The sequence below is a fragment of the Alosa pseudoharengus genome, unplaced genomic scaffold, assembly GCF_046254945.1.
Source record: "Alosa pseudoharengus isolate Yale_2024_CS ecotype anadromous, Long Island Sound unplaced genomic scaffold, YU_APseudo_1.1 YU_APseudo_1.1_scf_7, whole genome shotgun sequence".
Lineage (NCBI taxonomy): Eukaryota > Metazoa > Chordata > Actinopteri > Clupeiformes > Clupeidae > Alosa > Alosa pseudoharengus.
In genome coordinates, this window is record NW_027468859.1 from 32619201 (window position 1) to 32645325 (window position 26125).

The following is a 26125-nucleotide window of genomic DNA, read 5'->3' on the forward strand; positions in this document are numbered from 1 at the left end:
TTTCACCTACTTCAGCTGTTTCTGCACACTGACTGTTTTGGGCAGACCTTCTTCCTGTCTTAACAGATCACACTGACGCTGCCATATGGAGAAAATGGAGCAGCGACTAGCAGAGTTCCGAGCCCGTAAAAAAGCGGAAACCGCAAAAAGAAAAATATATCAAACTCCAACTTTGTCATCGGAGAAAGAAGCCGTAACAGAGTTAACTCCTAACGAGAGGAGTGAAGAGAAGCCTCTTCCTCCAACGACGAAGAACCCTACTGTATCCGCCACGACGACAGAGTATTCTCGTGTAAGTGAAATAAAACTTCCTTACTTATGTCCTCATGTCAGTGATGAATCGTGATCCTAATGTGATTATTTAGTGTCATTCAACAACAAACCACTGCCATGAACTCAAACCATGCCTGGGTAATGTTAACGCAGTCTTCTTTTCCTCAGATGGACCTCTGGTTGTTGGACAGCGCTCTCGGACGGTGGCTAGGTGTTGAACGTTTGGCTGTCACCAACCTGACTGTGCTTAAGGTGTTGTTGTGGCTGGTACTGCTTGGACTTTTCTCAGAGCTCGACTTCGGACTACCCTTCTTCCTGATTTCTCTTTTCTACTGGCTTTACGAGGGTCTGCGGGCGCCCACGGAGCGCCGACCCGGAGAACTCAGCGCCTACTCCGTTTTTAACCCAGACTGTCAGCCCCTGCTTGGCACTCTGACAGCAGAGCAGTTGGAAGGTGAGATGGGCTACAGGCCAGTGGTTAACAGATAATGAAAGCCCATCTTCATCATCACAGTAGACTGCTACTCTGCAACTTTATCCTGTCAACAGAGCCCAAGAGAAACGTGTTCACCGCACTAATACGGTTTATTTGCATCTCAGGATGATGTCCATTTGGATTTGTTGCAAGTCTTTTTGGATAACCTCTGACAGGCATTTGGTCAGGCAGTTGCAAACAACCTCTTTCTTGAAATTGTCTGCATTGTTCTGCACTTTAATATTTTAACATTAGAGATATGGTCCAATATATGGAAGGGTTTATATTTGGTATAATATGCTGTATTTTTGTATAAGATGCTGTAATCATACTCTTGAGGGCAGGCAAATGTGGTAAATGCCTTCTACAGCCTTGACTGATTTACTGGTCCTGATGTAACGCTGGGAAGTTGGGGTATGCTACATCCACTACTTGACCTACGAATACCTTGTGTGAAGTGTTGGGTGAACGTGGAATTCAACACTTTTCTTTATACAAATGAAGGGCTGTCAGTATGACATCTGATAAACATTAATGTGGATTTGTGACAACTGCTACTAATTAAAAATAGACTGAAAATAAACCAATCAAATTATTCATATTTTATTCCAAAGGACTTTAATAAGATTACATTTTATAGATCAGAAGAGCTCTAGCAGGGTGCCCTGCTGAGTGTGCGTATTTATTTGATGTCGCAGAGCAGGGCCACTCCGCGCAGTATCCAGTGGTCCGGGGGCTGTGTGGTGCGCAGCACGACGCCAGTGATGTAGGTGAGGTCAGTGCGGCGGGGCTTCTTGTAGACGGGGCAGATGTAGAGTCTGGGGTCTTTGGGGGCAGTGGAGTTGATGGCAAACATGTGCACCACGGGCAGCGGTGTGAAGAGCACTTTAGGGGTGGCCTCGATCAGGCGGCAGTTTCTGCGGTCCCAACCGGCGCCATCAAGGAACAGGCCGTACACGTAGACACCCTCCTGTGATGAGAACAAGCGAGAATTGAGGTATCAGAAAACATCAAAACTTTGTAGTGGTAAGAGGTGAGAGATGCTATGGTCTAGAGAGTATGAGAGATGTTGGTCAGTTCAGGGGTTGTTGGTACATACGGCAGGTGCGGAGGTGATCTCCTCCTTGGTCTGCTTCAACACCTCATTGTGCAGAGTAACAGTGTCCAATGCCCAGCCTTTGTGAGCACGGGTCACTTCCTGCCTCATGGCGGTCAGGAAACCTGTGGAGAAGAGAGAGTAGTTACAGAGAAACCGTGAGGGAACATACCACAAAGTAAAGCCTCTTCCACACTTAGCGTTGACAAGATTAGATGTTTAAGAGATTAGCTGTTTACAAGATTAGATGTTTTAAATTGATCAACGTTCTGACAATGTCAGTGATGGATAATGAGATTTGCAACCTAATTTCACTGTGACATGATAGGAAATTTCATTGAGTAGGTGTGAGAGTGATGTAGCTGATTGCGTACCCTGGGGGTTGAAGAAGCCGGTCATCCAAAAGGTTTTGGGTCGCCCTTCAAACACCCAGCTGTGGAACTGGATGTTCCTCTCGAGCAGCTCTGTGAACCAGAAGCCCAGGGTAGACGAGTCCCAGGACAGCTTCTTCCACAGGTTGGGCACGCGGGCATCATACATGTTGTCCAGAGCATCTCTCAGGTTCTGAGAGAGAGAGAGAGAGAGAGAAACAGCAAACAGGGAGGTATAAAATATTAGAACACCAAGGATCTAACAGCCTACACAGTCCCCAGTAAGGAGTAGAACAGTAAGGGCACATCTATGGGTTCAGATAAAGATTTGTAAGGTTCAGGTCTCCATCTCCAGTTCTGAAGAGGACCAGTTGGGTCATTCTATGAAACGGGTACCTTGTCCACCATAACATTTTCAAAATGTTCATCAAAAATAAACTTCTTTTCAATTTATCCACAGCATTTAAGACATGATCACCATCCACAAAAACATATTTGCGCACCTCAGGCATACATTTTCTTCACATTGAACTATAATGGATTGAAATATAATAAATGTGATGGGGTGGTGTGTGACGGGGTGGTACATTTCATGATGAAATGGCTCTTAGTTCAGGGATTAAAGTGAAAAAAAATCGTTTGACAACTTTTTTCAGGCCATAAGTCATACGTTGTTCATATCTACCTATAGAGATAGCACCCCTTTTGCGGTCGCGACCTATTGGTTTTTAATGTACAAAAAGATGCAAACAGCAAAGTAAAGGGAGTATTCGCCTTATTCACACAGCGGCCATTGTTTAAACCAAAACGAGGCTACAGGGTACACTTACTATATAATTAATGCCACCTACAGGTGAATGCATAGAACATAACAATCCTATGGTTTGTGTACCCTGTAGCCTCGTTTTAGCCGCCAATGGCCGCCATGTGAATAAGGCGAATTGAGAGTGTTCTTGATTGAGATTGAGTTTTCCTGATGAACAAAAATATATTTTAGTACCATCCCTGACCATTGCTGATTAGCCATTGCTGTTCTTTTCTACTGCAGCAATATTGTAGAAAGGCTTTAACACACTCTTATTTAATTACTTCAGGCCAAAAGTGTTTAAAGGGGAGATTTTTTTCTTGTTAATATGCAATTCAACACCAAGTAAAATCTATAAAATCAAGTTTGCAAGACTTCCCATTTCCTCATCAAAGTAACGAATCACAACATTCTAGATATTGTTCATATTTCCATTTGTTGCCTCATCCGCATTTAATGAAAACATGGTAATTTTGAGTTTTACAGACAACTCAGTTTTCCAATGAGCAGCAATACTGTGTGTGCTCATGCAGGAGGTCTGCGCATTTGATAACGACAATCTGGAGACGGCACTTTTGTCTTCAGCAACAGATTGTATAAGGTTGACAAGAGGTTGCGATATGGTTAAGGACAGGTCGTGTTGCGCTATGAAAGAACATGCGTAGCCTACTTTCTAAACGTAAAAACGGTCAGCCATAGATAAACGTAGCCTACCTCTGTCGTGGTGGCTAGTTGCACCAGGTAGGGAAGATGTCCTGAAGTGCACGAACGTTAACCTTATGGCGGTCTTCTGATTGGTGGCGTGCTAAAACGTTTTCCTATTGCATCCATAAACAATTTTCTTGCAGCGAACCGCGCAAAAGCAAACCCCTGGCACTTTGAATTTTGTAATTGTAATTGTAATTTCTTTACACCATGGCTTGTTAGTTCTCCCCCGTTTCCAACAGCTGCCCATCTGCATTTATTATGACCGCCGCGCAGCGAAGCGGCGGTCATATAGGTTTAGTCAGATTTTTTTTTTTTTTACGCATGCCCAAATTTCCGTCAATGATTCCCGGGACACTGAAAGACCAGGGTATACGAAACTTGGTGGGCATGTAACCCCACATGGATAGCATGGAACCATCGTTTTTCGTTTTGATCTGTAGCCCCCCCGCTGGACTGGACCCCCCGAAAGGAGGGTAGGGCAGACACAGTTTTCTGTGAATATCTCGAAAACCGTAGGGTTTAGGAGGACCATTTTTTTTTTGCATGTTGATCTCAAGGGGCCATGTCAACCCATTCCATAACCACTCATTTCATGTATAGCGCCACCTAGTTAAACACAAAAAAGAAAAAATGAGGTGTTGTAATTGAAGGTATCTGTGACCTAACATAGTCAAAACTGCACGAAATTGGAAGTGTAGGATCATTATGACACCCTCTGTATGCACGCCAAGTTTTGTGGAATTCCGTTCATGGGGGGCCACACAATAAATTAATTTATGTTACTATACACCAACTGGCCTGTAGGTGGCCGGAGACAGTTTTCTGTGAATATCTCGAGAACCGTAGGGCCTAGGAGGACCACCTTTTTTTTGTATATTGGTCTTAAGGGGGCATGTCAACCCATCCCATTACCACTTATTTCATGTATAGCGCCACCTAGTTAAAAATTAAAAAGCAAAAAATTAAGTGTTTTCATCACAATATCTCTGGCTGACAAGGTCAAAACTGCACAAAAATAAAAGTGTAGGATCATTATGACACCCTCCGAATGCATGCCAAGTTTTGTGTACTTTCGTTCATGGGGGGCCTTACAATAAAATAATTTATGTGTACATTTAGTGACGTACACCAACAAGGATTCCCGGGACACTGAAAGACTGGGGTACACAAAACTTGGTGGGCATGTACCCCCACATGGATAGCATGGAACCGTCATTTTTCGTTTTGATATGTAGCCCCCCCGCTGGACTGGACCCCCCGAAAGGAGGGTAGGGCAGACACAGTTCTCTGAATATCTTGAGAACTGTAGGGCCTAGGATGACCATTTTTTTCCGTATGTTTGCCTCCAGGGGTCATGTTAACCCATTTCATGTGCACAAACAGATACACACACACACACATACATTCAATAATCATACGTATGACACATACTCACACAGTAGACATTATGTACGCTTGCATGCACAGGCACATACGCAGGCGCACACACAAGCACGCACACACACACACACACACACACACACACACACACACACATAACATAAACATGTACATGCACACATTTCAAGAATTTCTCAGAATTATGAACAGGCAAGATGGAGGTGGGGTTGTATAAAATGAATTTTACATGTGAAATCTATGAAGTAATCATGTTTTGGTACTTGTTGTCTAGCTGATATATGTGAGAATTGAGTGTGGATAATGCAATTTAGTGAGACAGTTAGAATCATATAGGCCTTTCATCGTGATTTCTTTTTGTGGAAAAAATGTGCTGGACTGGGCGGCGGTCATATTTTGTACCGCTCTGCGGTACATCTAGTTTTTTAACTTTTGACACCTGCCTTCCTTTAGCAACAACGCATCCATGACAGCTAGTGGCCTTGCCAAATAGACGCACACAAATCATGACGCTAATATGCGAGGTTCTGGTAGGCCTACTGGTTATGGTTTTGTGCTATAAATTAATAATATTTTATAGCAAAGTTTTAAGTTGACTATTTTAATTGTATGGTTATTTTTTGTCAACATACAGTCACAACCTATTGTTGTTAAAAGTGAGGCCTAAGCAAAATAGGCTACAAGGCTGTCTGTGTGTCACAAACACGACTGACCCCCTTACTCGACACGCTCAGTCAAAACCTTCCGTCGCAAATTGTGAAAAACATTGTTGTATGTCATAACAGACGGGATAATAAATTGCATAGGCTACGGGTTATATTGCGTCGCTTTACACATAATGTTAGTTGCATTGATTAAAAACTGTAACAATAATAGTAGCCTACATCGGGTGGCATAGCAGGCTACCTGTTCAAGTCATAGGTGACACCCAAAATGAATGACCTCCCCTGACAAGAGTTCGCGATAGTAAGTGTCTACATTGATGCACGGAAAGAACACAGCCTCCGAATTCGCACATAGAGCTCACAATATCATATCCAAAAAAGTTAAACGGATTGGCCAACCTCATCAGCTGTCTCGATTGTGTCACTATAATCCAACTTTTAGACCGTTATAGTCCTCCATACGTGTTCTTTTTTTTAAGCAAACGCCCGAGACAAGTGTGTAGCTACAACATACAAAGCAAAACTCATGGCGTAGGCTATCTTCTTGAGCGGTCACTGATTGAGACACAGAAAGTTCTCAAGAACACTATTAGGTCTTTAAACATTTACTTAATATTTGTAGTTGCCAACAAAAGCAAAGGTGACAGTCTCCCCCCCCCCCCCCTCCTATTTTTTTTCTCATCGGATCTGCATCGATCAAATATGACATTTCTAAAATCAAATTGACGGAAATCCATCCTATGACGGAGAACTTTAATCCTTGTTAGTTATTCAATAACAGTCAAGTTATTGACTTAACATACATGCCTTCAATTAGAAATGTAATTTGCTCAGCAATGATAGTGTTAAAACTGTAATGAAAAACCGTTACTCCTGTCTAATTTGTGTGACAGGGTGGTTGGATTAGGTTTGAGGGACTCCCTCATAGTAATGAAAAATAACATATAAACAATGTAAAAGAATGTCAGAATTGTTCTGCTTATTTTCATGGGTGTCACTCATGTCCAGCTTTTTATGTGATTTAAACTCATCCATACATTTAGCATTAGGAAAGGGTGTTAAAGAATACTGAAGTTTGGTATGTACATTACATTAGGTTGTCTACTATTGTGGTGCAAATGACTGATGTTTTCAACAGCTCTGACCTCGCTCATGATGATGGTTCCTTCGATGGCCAGCTTGAGGTCGTTTAGACTGGTGCGCACCACAGCGATGATCCTGTTCATTCGGTCCACCTCCTGACGCAGGAAGATGTTCATGGAATTCAGAGCGCCCATCTTTACCAGCCGTGCTTTCACCTGCACATAAACACACAGATAAATTGACATACTCTCAAGGCATTCAAACCTAGTTCCAAAGCAGCAGCTTTCACATCCAACCATCCATCCATTCTGCTATAGCTAGCTGGTGAGGCATATTTCACATCATTACAGCAGATGCTGTCTGGCTTACTTGACATTAGCAGACTATGTAACAAAGAGCTGTGCCCACCTCGTGGGGCACATAGTTGGGGGGCAGCTTCTCCAGCATGTCCTGTGCCAGCCGGTAGACGATGGACTCCCTGGTCTCCCCGGACCCTCCACCACTCTCCTTGGGCTGGATGTTGGTGATGGTGTCCAGCACCTCCGCAGAAGTGTTGGTCTGGTAACTGAAAATGTGTCAAAATCGACATTACTGACATGTGATGTACTGGTGAATTGTGCCAAATCGACATTACTGACATGTGATGTATTGGTGAATTGTGCCAAATCAACAGAATAACTGTGACAACACTGGCATAGTCCGGTTCCCATTTTAGTTTAAATATTGGGCTTACGAATCAAGAATAGGGTTGTGCTTGATGTTAGACTGATGTTAGAGTAGGGTCAGTTGAGAGAGTCCTTACGTGATGTCAGCATTGGGGTGCAGCCCAAACACCTGCGGAGTGTCCACAGAGGGCAGCGTCTGGATGTACTCCATGTACTGCTCCAGGACCTTACACACAGGGATCTTATAACCCGTGTAGTAGGAGAAGGCCGGGTCAAACATCTTATCGGTGAACCACACCTGGCAAGGCAAATAGACCATTAAGACAGCTCTTGACCATCTGATGCAAACATAGTTCAAAATAACAATATGGGCCTTCATTTCAAAGGCGAGCAAAGAGCAATATCTGTCAACAGGCAAAGTTCTTGTGAGTTCTAGTGACAAATAAAACAGCATAGTACCCTTGCAAAGCAGTTGAGGAGCCTCTTGTCGTAGTCATCTGTGACTCTTCCTCCATACTGTACCTCTCCCAGCATGTAGCGGATTGTAACCCATGATACGCCCTGCAGAGTGAGGACAGGCCACAGGTAAGATAGTGTTGTTGGAGCCCCTTCAGTCTCCCTGATACTGATATGCTTCAAACTCACCTTCTTGGGGCTGCATTCGTCCAGGTGGTTCTGCACAAACTGGACGCTGGCTGTGAAGTCAGCTGAGTTGAACTCGTAAGGAATGTTCCAACCCAGAGGCCCAAACTTACGCCGCTCCTATATGTCAGAGAGGAGACACAAGACAGATCAGTAATCCACAGCTATTGACTTATACGCAAGATCAAATATATGGACATAGTGTGTGGGGAGAGAGGGCCTCACCTGGACTACGGTGTGCAGGAAGGCCACACCATACAGCAGGGGCTTCCACATGGGCAGGTTGCTGACGTCTAGTTGGTCCTGAGAGATGCTCGCAAACGTGCGCTTCAGGCCGGCACGCACACCCTGGGGCGGGTCGTTGGTGAACTTGATGGAGGACTGAGAGGCAAAGACAAGACAGTGTCAGAAGACCATAAACAGGTGCAAAACCATACAAACAGTGAGGTGTAGGCTGGGGCAGTACCTGCAGCAGGGTGATGGAGAAGCGCACATGCGGCTCAGTGGTGATCCACACACGGAACGAGTCGTGCATGCTCTCTACAGTGGTCACGGTCTCCAGCAGCTCTTCCATGAACTCAAGCCCTAGATGGCAATTTTGCAACAACACCCAACCTCCCTACACCACACATACATCAAACACACACACACACAAATGTTAACCTTCATTTGGTGGACACAGTAATGTGCAATCTAGGTCAGTGGTTCTTACACTTTTTGTTTGGCGACCCCCTCAAAAAACATGAGCCAAGTCTTGCGTCTCCCTTCTCTCTAAACGGCGGAATTTGGTTTTGAAATGTTCCGAGATGGGCATTGGAAGCATAGTCAGAAAATGTCTTTTCTCATAGGTTGGCTATGTCAATGGCAGCCTTTGACTAAAATTTTCTTTAATCCAGACTGCAAATCATTTTGCGACCCCTCCAATATCTTTGCCGACCCCCAGTTTAAGAACCACTGATCTAGGTGTTTGAGTGTAGTCTATTACCTGTGCCATGGATGTCTGTATAAGCCTTCTAGCATGCACCTCCTGTCCCTGTCCCATTGATATGGCCCTGCATTCTATACACACAACAAATGGCCTGAATAACAGCAGCACTCATATACACTGCTGGACAAGACATCTAATCTCAGGCAAGCATGTTCTAAGTCCACAGGTTAGGGGTTATTCTCCAATTATACACACAAGGCACACAAAACGCGACCCTACGTCCATCCGCTTACCCAGACGCAGTTTCTTGGCCAATGCCTCGATCTGATTGGTGGGATCAGAACCCATGGACAGGAAGCAGATGAGAGGAGTGCGAGTGTCACTCTCCTCCCAAGTGGCCTCGAGGTTGAGGATGACTGGCTCAGCGAAGCGCATGCCCATGGAGTCACCCACATACTTCCTGGCTTGGGAGAGGGTGCGGTCTGGACACCAGGACCTAGCAACAAGTAGGTGGCACACTTCACAATGAGCCAATGCCATGTTTTACTTCAGGAGCTTTAGACCGGATAAAACGCTGAAGAAAATAATAGGGCAATTTTCAGCTATATAGTGTTAGAAAATGTTCATCCAAAAAGGTCACACTCATGTTTATCTTTAGTCTGATTAGTAGAGATGCCCCGTTTGCAATTTTCTGGGCCGATTTCTGCTTTTTCATAGAGTTTGGTCTGCCGATACCGATTTTAGCCGATTCTGATTTCATTTTTTCTAACCACTTTACAGCACACACAAAGATTTCTTTTCTACATTTTCTTTAATAGAACATTTTCACATAAAAATTTAATCAACTTTTCAATAATGGAATGGCTGTTCAAAAATGGAACAGGTGAACAGACAGATTCTTCTTCAAGTCTAACTTCAGCTGCAGTATCAAACTGTAATGCTTCCCAGTGTGTGACATTCACACACTACTAAATGTACCGTTATGGAACAACCATTTTCTTGTTCTCACATCCAATATCCAACTAAAAATACAAAAAAAAAATTCATGATACATTTGAACATGCTGCCATGAAACATATTTTTATATGCATTAATGCATACGCAAACACAGGGGAGGAGGTACTCCACCATATGTAGCCTATGCGGTGAAAAACTTCTGCCTGTTAAAAGCGGGTGTAATCCAAATTCCGGTTAATGTGTCAATTAGAGAAACTTTTTAGACAGCTCAGTATTCAGAGCATCAGTTTATCTCAAAAGCAACTTTAACTTTTGTTTGCCTTTTCTAATATCGTATTTTCACATTCACAATATCCACTTCCCAATCTGCTAGACCAGGGCTTTTCAACCAGTGGTCCGTGAGGACTTTGCTAGTGGTCCGTGACCATGGATTCAGTAATGTAGTTTCAATGTGGGAATCATTATTTTTATTCAGTGGTGGTCCTAGGGTTGTGTATTTAGTCAGAATGGTGGTCCCTGGTTCACAATCAGTTGAAAACCCCCTACTAGGTCTACTCTATGTCACTGCTTGTTGACATCTTATTATTCATGTATGATCGCTAAACTTTGATTCTTTTTAATGTCGCAATCAGTTAACTCCATTTAACTGCGCTTGTTGTTCAGCTGTGTGCACGCAATTGCAGCAGGCGTAGAGACGGGCGGTGGTAAGCACTGTTTACGTAATGAATATGGCAAAGCACATAAAAAAAAATCACAAATGCATACATGCTAAAACAATCTAGCTCATCTTTTGTGTTGTGCAGGAGGCTCAGTCACCTGATCAGCAGCAGCCTGTGGAAGACATCCAGAGAGTCATTGTATCCATCAGGAATTATCCCTTCCTCTGGGGAATCTAGATCAAACCACAACTTCCAGCCCTTCTCATTCCGCGACACCTGCAACAAACACAAACACAGTACCAGTTGATTCTCTACAGAAGAGGTTCATCTAACAGAATCACCTAAATCAATAGTTTGCTGTGCTATAATCAGTTACCACCTAACTCAATTATCTCTTGAATGCAATCAGAGTCTGTTAATATATATATAAACATATAAGAGTTGTGCAGGAATAGCCCTGAAGTAGTTGTGTGTGCAGTGTCCCTGACCTGGTTCATGATCTCGGTGAACTGAGGCAGCTTGCTGAGCTCCACCAGATTGAGCCAAGTCATGTCCAGGATCCAACGGAATGGTTTCGATGGACAGGCCTTCAGATCCAAGGCAGCTCCACCTGACACACACACACACACACACACACAGATACTATTGAGTACTTGCTTCTGGAGAAATCCACAAGCTGTGAGCCTCTCTTGTGCCATGTATGGTACCTTTGATGAGTGTCTGGAACTCATTGTGATAGAGGCAGCCTTTCTGTAGGTCTATCTTGAGTGCTAGCAACAGCGTGAAGATGAACTTGTGGTTCTCGTAGAGCCCACGCACTGTGTAGCGGAACACCTCAAAGGTAAGGTACTCAATGATGTTTGAGATTCGCTTCTGAGTCAGAAGAGACTTCTCTGACCTGTGGTATAAAAGCAGCAATAGAGTCATTTGACCTTTAGAATTATAGTCCATGTGAGCTAATGAGAATCAGAAATCCAGACTGAAATCACACACAAAAAAAGTTGGAATAGAATAAAATACATATAAAATAAGGTTCTCAAGGTAACTGAAGGGCTACTGTGTTAACCTGGCCATGGAGAGATCGAAGATCTTGAGGAACTGAGCAAGGGAGGTCTGGTACATGACGTTGACCATGCTCATCTCTGTGATGAGGAAGTAGAGGATGCTGCCACGGGATGCGGCAGGCCGGTACTCTTCCTGTGCCGTGTTGATCTTCACCTCCGTCTCCGCAGCGACGTGGAGTTTCTCACTCACTTCTGCTGCTGTCTGCTTGGTGACGCTCAAGATGCCAATCATGGACTCGTCATCCACCAGAGAACCTTACCATTAAGAGAGACAAGAGATGTCAAAGTAGACACATTCCAGGAAGCCATTCAAAAAGGAATGCAGTGCACACAAACATAATTAATATAACACACATAATGGGGAGAGAGAAGAGTTCTGTAAGAGTACAAAGCTGAGTGGAGCTACCTTTCGTGCTACTTAGTTTGTACAGCAGGTTATCCTCAAGCTCCTTCATCTTCCTCTTGTTGGCTGTCACATCTTTCATGAGCTTCAACCTCTCTGCTTCTAGTTCCTTAAGATTCACAACAAAACACATCAGATCATCACACACACACCACCACACATTCAACCACACACAAACACATCATGTTGAGCCATAAAGATGCTGTATCCCCATTCTAGCCATTCTAGGGCCTCTTGGAGATCTTACATATTTCTCGGTGAGAATGACACGACCCAGTAACTGGTTCTCCAAGCCCTTCATGGTGACGGTGAAGTCGATGATGGACGTCTTGGCACTGATCTCAGGGGTGTAGGCTGGGTTGGGCAGCTTGGTGGTGATGTACAGCTTGAAGCCACCCATGACGTCTGTCTCCTTGTCTCCTACTTTAACCTGGAGGGGAGAAGAGCTTAAGTCACTGAACATAAAAGACACACAAATGCTTCCCAAGATTAGATACATGTATTTGAGGGTGAATACTCAGTTAGGATTGAACACCCGGTAAAGGCTTATTTATAGTCAAGGTGTCGCTTTGCCAAATACCACGTAGTCATCAAATGGTTGGAACAACAATGGCATTGTCTCTGGATATAAACTATAGAACTACCCCAGTTCTATATTCTGTTGTGTGTTGCCATGTTGTGTGTATGTGTTCACTTCCGTTTTGCAGAGAGATGCATTGGGAAATGTTAAAGAAAATATTTTCCAATACATTGGAAAATGTTAAAGAAAATAGGTGACAACTGGCGCAAAGTATGAAAACTACAGTGCCGCAACATGTGTCAACAACAATATTATTTTACCATAAATTAGTCTTAAGGTTAAGTTAGAGCACTGTGGTACATGATTTAAGGAGAGAGGAAGAGTTTCTGAGTTACCTTCAAAGTGGAGCCAGATTTGATGAAGTTCTTCTCCAGCACATTGTCCAGAGCAGGGTCCAGTTCCTCACGCACATCCTCTATGAGCAGTGGCTTGCCAAGGGACAAGCTGTCCTCCAGATGGGTACGGAATAACTTGTGGTTCAGAGACGTCACCTGGAGCAAAAGAGGACCAAAGTTGTGTGAGCTGGGAGCCGATAATATTTAATCACATTAATCACATGGAGTATTAATATGATATGACAACTGATACTTGGTTTTGCAACAGACACTATATGAGAGATCAAGAAGTCTTGTGGGCAGAGTACCTGCAGGTCATTGGCTTTCTCTTTCTGTTTGATCCAAGCCTTGCCTTGAGTCTGGGGGTCCACGAGCAAGGGGAATCTGGCAGCCTTTGTGACAATGATGCCATTCTGGACAGACAGGTCATCTCCTGGCAACCCCTGCAGATTCCACTCACTGATCTGAAGGGAAACAAAAAACAGAAACTCTAGGATGCATTCTGTGGGCCTTCATGGACTCCAACCTTATGCCAGGCTGGGCAGGAGGTGCATGAATAAGAATAATGAGCTCGTACTGTGGGCTGGTCCACCAGCATGGAGATCAGGTTGAGGTTCTCTGTGTAAGGAATCTTCCTCTTAACAAGTTCGCCCTTCCAGATGTCCTTGAGCAGTAAGTCGCGGAAGCTCTGGTTGAAGGGGCCGCAGTAAGACAGGAAGCCTGTGAGCTGTAGAACATCTCCCACCAACCTACACAAACACAAATGCAATTACTCATACACAGGGAGAGAGTCTCAGAGTGTTGTTGTTGTAGTAGTAATGCTGACCGGCTACGGTTGAGACAAGCGCTCCAAAGTGCCCTATATTCTCAATAGCTCTGGGCTAGTGACAGAGAGGGAAGACCTGCCTGTTGATCTGTGCTTTAAACTCTTTGCTCTGCTCTGTCCAGCGGATCCTCTCTCCACTCAGCCCATCGATCAGGGTGGAGGCTGCCTGCATCTTATTCCTGCACATGGCTGCACCTTCCACCAGGTCCTACAAAGGCATCAACAGCTCTTCTGCTCAGCTCTGTCTTGTCTATTCATCTAGAATAACTCCTACAAACATACCTTACTGCATTCATACTTTAGTGATGACTTTACTCTTAACAATGAAGTCCTCTAACTCTGGGACCTTAATACAGTCACTGAAACAGGAACAGTTTCTATGGAATGAAGACACTCTGACACATTCTGTGGCTACTGAATTGGAAATCTAAATAGTAGAGGGCCTAGTAAGTAAATCCTGCTTTGTGGAAAGTAAAGAAGGATAGTGCCCAGGCTTGGAAGGCCACTTGGCCTTCAGTTGGGCATATTTGGTGGGGGGCACCAAGGCCAAAGTTAACTATACAGTAGGCTACATAAAAATGATAAAAGTTGTATTTAACCTATTCACAGCAGTATGAAACATTAATGAAACATGACATATTACATTCTGTAAATCATCTGATTTTAATATCTAGGCTATATTTAACATTTATTTTCTATTTGGCCTGTTATGAAATCATGCACAAATTTAAGCACAGCTCAGCTTTAAGAAACTCAAGTAGCCTACATGCATGCTTAGCATTTTGTGATCATTAAGGCTACTTTGGCTAAATAAAAATCGCTATCAGTCGAACGCAAAGCAGAATATTGAAAGAAGGGAGCACCAAGGCCACAGTGGCCTGTTTTCAAAGGGGCATCACAGCTAACGCAAGGGGCAACGCCGTGAAATTCCAACCCTGATAGTGCCTACCTGCTTCTCCTTCATAGCAGCATCAAATTTGGCCTGCACTTTGTCCAGCTCAGCCTGCTTCTCATCCAGCTGGGCCTGGGCTGCAGCCAACTCCGCATTGGCCACTGTCAGCCTGCCCTCCTGGATCACCAGGTTAGCCTGTACACACACACACACACACACACACACACACGCACACGCACACACACACATGCAGCACGCACACACACACACACACACGCATATAAAATACATCAGTGGCAGCTCTGTGGGACACACAAGTCCATGATCGTGAAACGCCATGTCAAGAAAAAAAGTCCTTCCAGGTGTTCGGCTTTACCTTTAAGGGCAGGACCTCCTTGTTAATGCCAAAGAAGGTGGACATGGCCTTGGTCCAGGCCAGTAGACCGGCCACGTTACCACAGACCTTCTTGGCATTCTCCAAGGTATAGTCTTCCATGTCAAAGTAGGGATTCAGCAGCTCCACCATCTCCTCATTGATGGTGTCTTTGGGGAACTGCTGGAGCGAGGCCAAGAAACCACTGGCACTCATGAGCTGTCAAAGAAGGGACACGCTTAGACTGGATGCTCTCAACGTAAAGGGACATTTTTTTAAGTATATTTTTTGGCTTTTTGCCTTTATTTGGACAGGGCAGGGAAGAGTGACAGGAAGCCAATGGGGGAGAGAAATGACCATTGGTGGAATTCAAACCCCAACCCCCATAGGCACTTGGACCCGAATGTGGTCCGGACATTGTTGCTTGCACCACAGTTCTCCTCATAATGTGCTTTTGACTTGGTTTCAGTGTAAATGAAAAGCCTCTTAGGCCCAAGTCATTGATTTACATGATGATAAAACATCAGTGTGTGTGTGTGTGTGTTTGTACCTTCAGAGCCTCCCCCCATGAGGGCTTATGGCACGGTCTGTCAGGGTCCATGGTGATGGTGTCCACCCTCTTCCGGAAAAGCAGTAGGCAACAGTCCATGATGCGCATAATAAGGTGGGGAGGCTTGGCCAGCTTTCTCACAGTGGCAATGTCTGCAGGTTTGATGGTCTGCACAAGAAAAATAGTATTTTAGTTTTTCCTGCGATTGTGTGATTTTTACCATATTTAACAGCTAATTCCATTAGCCCATTATTTTAGAATAGGCTATCATTACATAGAAAACGGTACCACAGACTGTACCAGACTAGTATACTTACTGATATGTTCTTTTAGACAAATTATGTGGTTTTGCAATGCAAACTCGGGCTTACATTCAGGGCATTTTCAGCCTCCTCCAAGGCAGGCTTGGCAGCTGCCAGTTTGACCTCTGCAAACGCTTTTTCCTTCTTAATCCCCTCCACGATCTTCAGGGCCTTGTCCTTTACTATCTGCACCTCATTCTTCACCACAGAGGCTGCCTCGGCACTCACTGTCACCTCTGCCAACACCTACAAGCACCACACGTTTCCAGCAACACCGATTGATTGGTTGATTAATTGATTGATTTTATTTATGGAATTTAAAGGATAAACACTTATTTCAAACATGGTCCTGTCATTCTCAGTAATAAAACACAGTGGTATGCGTAGAATTATGATGCACTGCAGTCGTATTTACTGTGTGGACTGAGCTATGAGAACTACCCAGAGGTCAAAGACCCTTTTACCTTGTCTGCCTTGACTGAGGCCACTGCTAGCTCTTTCTCTTTTACCACCAGGTCTTTAGATAGCTGTGCCACTGACTCACTGGCCTCCAGCAGTTTTGACAGACCTGCCAGGAAAAGACGTGGTGAACAGTTTCAGAAATCTGATCTACTGTGATATCATACACCTGATCAGCTTTATGATATCACAGTAGTACAGGTTTAGTCCAGAAATGTTCGATTGGTGCACAGGAGGCTGGGTTCTTACCGACATTCATGCGTTCGGCCAGAGTGTTGATGTATGAGTGCTTTTCTGCATAGAGAGTCTTATACCCATTAACAAAGGACAGGTAGGATTTGGGTGTAACATGTGTCCTTCGTCGGAATCTGTGAAGAAAATTGATCAACACAAGGGATTCATATTCCCATTCGGCTCATTGGTTCATTGGCTCTCCCCTGAAGTGACAGTGACAAATGTCTGTATTCTTCTGCACAGAAATAGAAAATACCTCTCAAAGTAGCTGTCGCAGGTGACGGACACCTTGTCGTGGTAAATGCCCATTGTCTTGACCACTGCGGCCTTGACCTCGGGGGAGCAGACCATGGGGAACTCGGCCATGAAATAGTGGGAGACGGCCACCAGGGCCTCGCTGGGCCACGGTGTAAACCAGTCCATGGTGCAGCCAGAGATGAGCCCAGGGAACTTCAGCGAGCGCCCGCGGAACTTCTCACCCACCTGGACGCACACCAAGGACCAAAAAGCGTCTTAATTCCCCCAAAGCTTCTCCAGGATATGCTGGCACGTCTTCAATGTTTTCAGTGCCACATGAGACATGTATAGCCTATAACACTATGAACAAAACTTTTAGACTGTACTTTCTATGCTTTTTCATGTCTGGAAAACAGACATGAAACATGTCTTAAAATACTTTTAAGATCTGGCACAAGAACCCAGGAGATGGCTTTCACACTAAGAAGTGAAAGGCTTAGTGACATGGACAGCACAGCTACAGGAGGATATTAGACTGTGTGTGAAATGTGTGGTGGGCAGGAGACAGACCGGGGAGAAGCACAGGACCACGTGGAGGTTCTTCCTGACTCTGGAGATGAAGTAGTCGTAGAGGTTGTCAAAGGTTGGCGGCTGCCTGGGCAGCTCCTTCTTCATCACAGAGATGAGGCTCTGCGTGATCTCGTCCAACTCGTCACGGGCAAAGAGATTGGACACCTGTGGTACGTGACACACATAACCTCACTTTGTAGAGGGAGCAAAAAAACTATGCTTACTGCAAACAAACAAAAACTAAATATATGACAACTCTGCACTGACCTCTCCAGACGAGAGGACGTTGTTGAGGTACTCCAGGAAAGCCTCGTCCTTGATTTCGTTATCGGTGAAGATGAAGGTGATGCCTTTCCCCTCAGCACCTGCTGTTCTGTACAGCAACTTCAGGTCATCCATCAAATTGGTAGCATTGTAGGATCTAGAGGAACAGGAAACAGAAAATTACACGGATGAGACAGACATGTTATTTATACTACTTATTCTGCACTTTCACAGTTTGACAGGTTCTGTATTTCACAAAACTTTTTACTCCACCAAACCTTACACTCTTACTGAATACTAAGTTTCTATTTGTTGAAAGGTAACTGACATTACATTTACATTTACATTCAGTTAACAGACACTGTTGTCCAAAGAGACTTACATACAGTATGTCTATATTACAAGGGATTACATTGTCCCCGGAGCAACTCGGGGTTAAGGGCACAACAGTGGAAGCCAGGAATTGAACCCACAATTTTCAGGCTTCTGCACGCTAGACCAGCTCCTTAACCACTACACTACCACCGCCCCTTATGTCTGATCGAGGGGTGCTGTCCGAACCTGGTTAGAGTGATCTGGAAGATTCGGTAGCCAGCGATGAAGGAGGCCAGGCGAGTGAGACTCTGCTTTCCAGAGCCTCCAACTCCAACCAGTAGAGCACTGCCACAATCTGTCCTAATGATGCGTGAGATCTGCGGCCCAACACATACACCGTTAACAACTGACTTTTCTCTTTTGTCCGTCAAAAGTTTGTGTTTGTGTGAGTGAAACTTAAGGGTAAAAACTTGAGGCAAAACAGATGAGGGATGAGCTCAAGTTAGATGGCCTGACTAATATAGGAATGAGAGATGGATAGGAACTGAAGAGGAGTAGAGAGACATTGAGAGTAGTGGAACCTTGATGATGTGAGTCATTGCATCGGTAAAGAACACCAGGTCAAGGCTGGTGCCTCGGACTGCCTCGTTATGCTGGCTCTGGTAGAACTGGAGCTTTTCAGACAGGAACTCAAAAGTTGGAACCTAAACAAAACACAAAAAAAAAGTGTACATAGTAATGTATATCTAATATTTCGATGATTCTGTATTAGATCATGAACATTACTCCGTGTTGTTTACTGCAATGGCCGTACCAGCTCATAAATCTTTGGTGCGTCTAGACAGACGTCATCTCCCTCATCACCCGTGGGTTCAGGTGCATCTCGCAGGAAGTCCACAAAGTAAGGGTCAGGGTGGATCTCTGGCACCAGGCTGGCGTCCACGTGCTCCTGGATCGCTTGTGTTATGGCCTTATCAAACCACACCTTGTCTTCATGGCACACAAACCTGCAGGCCAATGGAACAAAGAGTACACTGCAGAATAGTTTGCTGCAATCAGCTTCACATTTGAGTAATTATGGGGCAACAATATCACTTCTCTTCACAAGGGTGCAGCAATAAGCCAAAGGTTATAACAAGGGTGCAGCAATAAGCCAAAGGTTATAACAAAGGTGCAGCAATAAGCCAAAGGTTATAACAAAGATGCAGCAATAGGCCAAAGGTTATAACAAGGGTGCAGCAATAGGCCAAAGGTTATAACAAGGGTGCAGCAATAGGCCAAAGGTTATAACTAGGGTGCAGCAATAGGCCAAAGGTTATAACAAGGGTGCAGCAATAAGCCAAAGGTTATAACAAGGTGGACATTTTGCTTTGGTAGCTTTGGCTATTGATACTCATAGTTTGTGGCAAGACTTGATGGTAGTTGGTAGTTTAAATGAGAACTAACATGTTGATATAAATAAAGATTTGCTCCTTGTTACAGGAGGTTAATAATAGTTCCACTTACAACGTAATATTTATGGAACGGATTATGCAACTGGAACGGATTCAATGTTATTGTCTTGTTCCAATGTTATTGACGAATGACAAAAAATTGGTTTCTTCTATAGAAACAAAGCCAACCTCCCTATGGAATGTAGGAAACAAGTTGTTGAAGCAGTTTTTATGTCAGTTCTAGACTATGGTGATGTGATTTATAGAAATACTACTGCTTGCTCACTTAAAGCCCTGGACTCAGTCTACCACTCTGCCCTGAAGTTCATTACTGGTGATGGCTATAGCACTCATCATTGTGTCCTCTATGGTAAAGTGGGTTGGTCATCTTTGACTGACATAATCATTGGTATCTCTTTATTTACAAAAGTATTGTTGGAAAATTACCAGGTTATATTTCAAACATGCTTGTTTGGAATTCTGGTCACTATCAGACCAGATCAAATGACTGTTTGATGCTCAAGGTTCCTCGTATCCAAGGATGGTTGGGAAAGTCAGCCTTTTGTTATGGTGCCCCTACTTCCTGGAATAATCTCCAATGTAACATAACAATGAACTCTCTACTTTCCTATAATCAATTTAGATCTGTAATCACAAACCTTCCTATGTCAAGTTGTACCTGTTTTATGTAAATGTTATTTTATTATTGTTATTATTAATATTTTCTGTATTTTTATTTTCCCTTCCTCCTTTATAATGTTATGTAGGTTAACTTATTATTTTATTTAGTTTTATTTTCCACAATTTTATTATACTATATCTCTTGTTATTCCATTGTTACTGTGAAATCTCGGCTTCATTGAAAATGAGGACTACCCTCAATGAACCTCCGAGAATAAATAAAGATTGAATGAATGGAGCCATTACTTGAGAAGGTCTACAGGCAACAAGTACACTCCATCACTGCCTCACCTGTCTGCAATCACCCTTATGCATTCACACTTAAAGAGAGCCAGTAAAGTGGTGACGTCTTCACACTCCTCAGTCTTGATGTTGAGCATGCCCTGCCAGATTCGGGACAGGTCGCGCAGGTTGAAGAAGTAGTGAAACTTTGATGGGGTGGGCAACATTTTCACCTGAGGGGTCACAACACCGGGAGGTTACAGTCAGAACCATCTCTCAGTTTTACAGTGTGCAGTATACACAAACTGTACAAACCTTGCTAAGACTAAGTGGAGAAATTCTAAGACTTTAAGTGGAGAAATTCTCTCCTGTTACCTTAGTCATCTGCCAGACAATCCTAGAGGCAGACACTAGAGAGGGGATCATATCTGCGACCTCTGGCTTGAAATTTCTGCATTCATGGAAGTATCCACAACCAATAATTCCTGAGGAGGAGATGCAGAGCGAAACACAATGAACCACAATGGAACTATTGTTATTTTGTACATGAATTTCAGACCACAGACTGGTGGGGTTTAATACCATGACATAACATAGTGTTTTGCGGATCCCTTCACAATACAATTTACAATGAGTTATTAAAAGCAGACTCTTTTAATGATGTTTTATGATAATGTTGTGCTATGGTGTCCCACATTGTTTTTTTTATAAAACAGATATGTACCAAAGATCTTGTCAATAGAGCTGTTGGCAGGGAGTGTGCAGTTGAAGACGCTGAACTGTCTCTTGAGTCGCTGGGGGATGTCGTTGCGGCCACCTCCAGGGTGGATCATGGCAGCCATAATCTGCACATCCACAATGGTGGTGAAGTCTCCAGGTTTGTCCAGGCTGTACATGCCCGTCATCTCCATCATCTGACGCACAATCTCATTGGTAATCTGGGCGGGAATGGCATAAATGTGTTAATTACAATCCTTTGAATTTACCCTTTTGCATCCAATCCAAATGGGTCTAAAAAGGGAGATCTACACTTGTAGTGTCTACTCGTACTAATGAAAGGTAATAATGGATTTGTTTAAAGAGTTTGTTTGAAAAAGTTTTAATGGTAAGAATGAGTATTATGGTTTGCATGCTCCATGGAGGGGATAAGAGTGTAGCTTTTGACACCTGATCTCCCCACTCGTTGACAACAGGCATGTTGATGTCATCCACAAAGACGGTCATCCTTCGACCACCGGGAGGGCCATACGTGCTGCCCATGCGCTTCTCAATGTAGCTCTCCACTGTGCGCTGCAGCCCAGCAAAGAAGACAGTCACAAACACACACATAGATAAACACACTCACAAATGTATATACTGATGTATATACTACCTGGAACATCACAGGCTCAGTGGCAGAGGAGAAGTTCATGGACTTGAACAGGTCAGTTTCTGGGTCATATTTCTTTGTGTAGCCTTTAATCATGACTGTCTTGGCAGTCCCTTGTTCACCAATGAGCAGAACAGCCTGTGTTGGGAAAGTGCACATTCCAACAGTTGATCTGTCTTGCATTCTTGCATGAGACATTTCATTTTTGGAATGTGCTAATGAAGGCTGGCTACCTTGTGTTGTTTTGCGATCGTTTCAATAAGGAAGTTGGTCCGTGTGTTGTCCACGTTGGGCACAAGGATAGAGGAGTAATCAGGGACGCAGTCCGTTGGGTAAACATATTCCACCACATATGACATCCAGTGATCCCACTCACCTTGAGGACAAAAAAGAGGGCTTTATCTCACATTGTCACCTCACACAACACAAATCCCTTCACTTGTACTTTCAGTTTAGCCTGGTGGGTTGAGGCCACCTAGGCTCTAACACAAGCTATTGAACCGATGCAACATGGCTGGTCGGACCGAGGCTGTGCTCACCATTCTGGTTGACCATGTACTCAAAGATGGTCTCTCCGGGCTTGGTGGGCGGCATGTCGATCTTACTGTCGTGCTTGCGCAGGAAGGCCTCCAGGCGACTACGCCCGTCCAGCTCCAGCAGGGCACCCAGGCTCCACATCAGGCAGAAGACAAAGAGCCGGCCCAGGTGGCTGGAGCTCACCACACCGCCGGACTCCTTGGTGGGGATCAGGCCCTCCAGCAGATTCAGTGACTATACACACACACACACACACATCACACATACGTTCACACACACACAAAAGTGCCCCCCCCCCCCCCCCCCCCCCACACAGTACATACAGGAGGAAAGCACATGTTTCTATCCATACAAAAAAAGCACAGTAAACCCATAAATATGATTTCTACAACACGTATTGAATAACCCTGGGTTATTACCGGTAATATCTAGCAGACATATAGACGTGAGCATACCTGCATGATGTAGTTGCACTCCAAGAGGTCCATTTTAGGTTTGAGGTTTTGCTTTATAAAGACATGTGCATCCTCAAACACTTGGTCATACAAACTGATCAGGGTGTCAGCTTCCTGGGCACTGCGTTTGTAAGCCCACCCCTGTTATGGAGAAATCAGTAGAACTGCATTGAACAGCACTGGAAACAAGTAGATTAAACATCTAAATGGGATAAACAATCCAAATGAAACCTATTTCTTATCTCTAAGTTAAATGCAACACATGTCCAGTAGTTGTTGCATAGCTTTTCTTTAACATCAGTGTTTCCGCTAGATTTTTTTTAACAGTGGCGGCAGGTTAGTATGAAAAAACTGGTCGGGTGTCACTGCCAGGATGTTTTTTTTTTTATTCTAGTAGCTAATCACACCATTTAGCCTAACGTGACTTGAGAGGGACAGGATTCAGGAACTAAGACAGGCCCATCTTCTGTCTGATTCACGTCACGTTAACCCATGCATTAAACCACATTGTTACTTGAACGCTTGAACATACCGGTAGTTCACGTTGACAATGGAGAAACGCTTAGCTTACTTCGTTTATGACAGAAATTAAGTTTTGTGCCAACACGTTGTAAAAACACAACTCACAACATTGCCTTTATTTGGTGCAAATCTCCTTTGCTTTATAGTACGCGATTCACATTAGGCCTACTAGGCCATCACCGCGAGTGCATACAAAATGTTTTGCAATTTACCTTCGTTACTACCACCTTTGTTGCTTTTTTACTGCATCGATTCGCGATTGAGTGCGCATCTAATGTAACAGCGATGTCTTTGCGGAGACATCCTCTCTCCAGTTTCATTTTTGCTGTTGTTGCCAAGGGTTTTCCTTGGCCTGTGCTACACCTTTCCACCAAGTTGTGCGAAAATTTTAGTTTTTGCGATGTTCGTAGCACATGGAAGCCCTTGATAGCGTATGCCACTAACGTCTATAAAAACAATATATTTATGGAATAAAACTAGACAGGTACCTCGGATTAGCATTGCTGTTTATTCATAAACTGCAATTTTCAGCAGCCAGCAGAGGGCATTTAGCCTACTATGCTTCCGGACAATATTTTGCGTCCCCCCTAATTCTGAAGCAGTGGCACCGCTAAATGAAGAGGAAACACCGAGAAGAAAGTTAATGCTTTAAATAGGCTACATCAATACAATATATAATATGTGAACTGAAACTGGACGGGCCATAATAACCTCTGAATAGTTTAGGCTACTTAGGCTATGGTTAAATTGCAATGTGAGCGGCAGCCAGCAGGGGAGGATACGTCGCAGGATTATTTAAAAAGCAACTGCAACTACATTGTGCGTCTGCCCTGATTCTGATACCGTGGCGGTATTAATTAAACTGTGGGGGACGCCATGCTGAAATAAACGTAGAGGAAACACTGAACATTGTATCCAAATTTGAACAGTTGGGTCAGAGCTCTTGTTGAATGAATCATGACCAGAGACTTTCTAATGAGGAGACACAGCACTCAAAAAATCCTCCATAGAAATGCATGGGGTTAGTTTGTAACGTTGTCTACACATATCCCACCCCTTCCTCAGCAAAACGTCGACATGTAAATACATTGAGCCAATCATGTGGTGTGATGTGAATACATTGAGCCAATCATATGGTGTGTTGTGAAGACATCTTGCCAATCATGTGTTGTGAACTCGCCGCTGGAGCAAGATTGGTGTCGTGAAGCCTTGCGCACATGCATTTCTGCTGAATAGGATGCCCGATGAGTGCCCAAAAAGCGTTGCTATATGGCCGCCGAGTGGAGGGCCTAAAAGGACTTTGTCATGACTCATGATTCATGGATCAATTACAGTTTAGTGTATTGTACTATTGTATACTGTGTATTGTTCCATTCTTTGTTTCGATTCATGATTACTGCATGTGTGATGTATCAATAAATAAGCCCTAACATTATACAAAGTAGGCTATAATACACTCATCAGTAAATAGGTTAGTTAGAGACTACTATGGTGGGAGAGCACGGCCCTACTTCATTTCATTCCAGTAGTTGGTTGTCCACTCGTTCTCTTCCAGTGTTTACCTGTAGGATGGGCCTCCAGCTCAGAGCCGATGAGCTCATGAACACCATGCCCACTCTGGAGACAGTGGCTGGGGAGGCGTTGTCCATGTTGTGCACCTCAAACACCAGCTTGCAGCAGGGGGACATGGTGATACGGTCACCGTTGGCCAGGGTGAGAGTCTTGTTGTCGTCCAGGACAGAGTTCAAGTTCTCAATCCAAATGGCGTCCACAGGGCCATCCAGAACTATCCAAATGTTCTCACCTGGTGTCATGAGGAGCATCAATCACTTTCACACCTTAAGAACTGCAGACTGATACTGAACCAAGTGAGTGTAACACTGCATCAATGCAATGCACTGATATGCAATTTCATCATTACTTTTCATAGCCTACATATACTGTACATATAAAATCATCATGCTACCCCTACTGTGGTGTCTGACTTTTCCAAACTATTTATGTTTGCCATCACCTAGGGGAACTGTTCATTTGTTACTCATTATACTCCTTTTCTGATGATCATTTACCCTTCTTAGCTTTCAGAGTCTTCCTCCACAGCGTGGAGAAGATTCCATCTGTCCAGTCATTGGTTGCGGCGTCCAAACGGCCAAACATCTGAGGGGCAGTGATGGCTTTGGGGTTCATCCTCATCTCTCTGTGGGGGGTGCCACAGTCTGACAAAGCTCGCATCAAGATGTTAATGACCATGGTCTTGCCTGCCCCACTGGGGCCCAGGGTCATCAGACCGTGACGGACACGCGAAGCTTCATATAACTAAACACCAACAACAGAACAAATCACAGAAAGCAAACAGATGTTTAGCAACAACATCCACCAACACTACATTTCAGCCATTTTATGACACTGACAGCTGTTTGACCTTTGTACCTTGCAGAACTATTTACACAATTTCCTTCAAAATAAACGTTCACCTGCATAAACTAATAGGACCCAAAATGTGCCTACTATACTGACTTAATAAAATCAAGAAAGAAGAATATTATTCATAGTGTTTAATGATACTAAACTTAAGTAATGGTTAGGGCTGTCAAAATAACTGATTCATTTCAATTAATTAATTTGAGAAAAAATAACTGATTAAAAAAATTAGTGCAGATTAATCGATTCTGTATGACCTTTGACCCCGAGCCGTTCTAGTCAGTAAAAATGAAGGAGAGAGAAGAAAACGTGCTGCCTGGATCATTAATTGGAACATTTACTTTTTAAAAAACGGC

At 43.9% G+C, this 26125-nt stretch overlaps 2 protein-coding genes across 2 annotated transcripts in view; one reads left to right on the forward strand and one right to left on the reverse strand.

Annotated features, from left to right (window-relative positions):
• Positions 1-31: 31 nt before the first annotated feature.
• On the forward strand, positions 32-1331 carry saysd1 (SAYSVFN motif domain containing 1). The gene is made up of 2 exons (XM_076272439.1): positions 32-292; positions 442-1331. Exons 1-2 carry the CDS (start codon positions 86-88, stop codon positions 760-762), a joined length of 528 nt encoding a protein of 175 aa, XP_076128554.1. The 5' UTR covers positions 32-85; the 3' UTR covers positions 763-1331.
• A 77-nt stretch (positions 1332-1408) lies between these two features.
• LOC143109290 (dynein axonemal heavy chain 8-like) overlaps positions 1409-26125 on the reverse strand; it is a 56311-nt gene continuing 31594 nt past the window's right edge. Inside the window, 44 exon segments of the mRNA XM_076271944.1 lie at positions 1409-1718; positions 1848-1969; positions 2219-2408; positions 6937-7089; positions 7283-7439; positions 7677-7837; positions 7999-8100; positions 8185-8301; positions 8407-8562; positions 8648-8800; positions 9167-9240; positions 9403-9605; positions 10883-11001; positions 11214-11335; positions 11433-11623; positions 11792-12044; positions 12196-12301; positions 12440-12622; positions 13108-13263; positions 13416-13571; positions 13685-13856; positions 14014-14141; positions 14883-15020; positions 15202-15417; positions 15749-15916; positions 16120-16296; positions 16515-16618; positions 16759-16877; positions 17000-17226; positions 17551-17715; positions 17818-17971; positions 18376-18506; positions 18711-18833; positions 18944-19136; positions 20535-20698; positions 20841-20950; positions 21190-21403; positions 21633-21755; positions 21838-21972; positions 22068-22210; positions 22374-22605; positions 22827-22967; positions 24911-25152; positions 25418-25664. Coding sequence (XP_076128059.1) covers positions 1431-1718; positions 1848-1969; positions 2219-2408; positions 6937-7089; positions 7283-7439; positions 7677-7837; positions 7999-8100; positions 8185-8301; positions 8407-8562; positions 8648-8800; positions 9167-9240; positions 9403-9605; positions 10883-11001; positions 11214-11335; positions 11433-11623; positions 11792-12044; positions 12196-12301; positions 12440-12622; positions 13108-13263; positions 13416-13571; positions 13685-13856; positions 14014-14141; positions 14883-15020; positions 15202-15417; positions 15749-15916; positions 16120-16296; positions 16515-16618; positions 16759-16877; positions 17000-17226; positions 17551-17715; positions 17818-17971; positions 18376-18506; positions 18711-18833; positions 18944-19136; positions 20535-20698; positions 20841-20950; positions 21190-21403; positions 21633-21755; positions 21838-21972; positions 22068-22210; positions 22374-22605; positions 22827-22967; positions 24911-25152; positions 25418-25664 — 7128 coding nt within the window. The 3' untranslated portion in view covers positions 1409-1430.

Coding starts and splice junctions, on each gene's coding strand:
- saysd1 (XM_076272439.1), top strand. CDS start 86: ATGGAGAAAATGGAGCAGCGACTAGCAGAGTTCCGAGCCCGTAAAAAA. Junction 293..441: donor CGACGACAGAGTATTCTCGT/GTAAGTGAAATA, acceptor TCTTTTCCTCAG/ATGGACCTCTGGTTGTTGGA.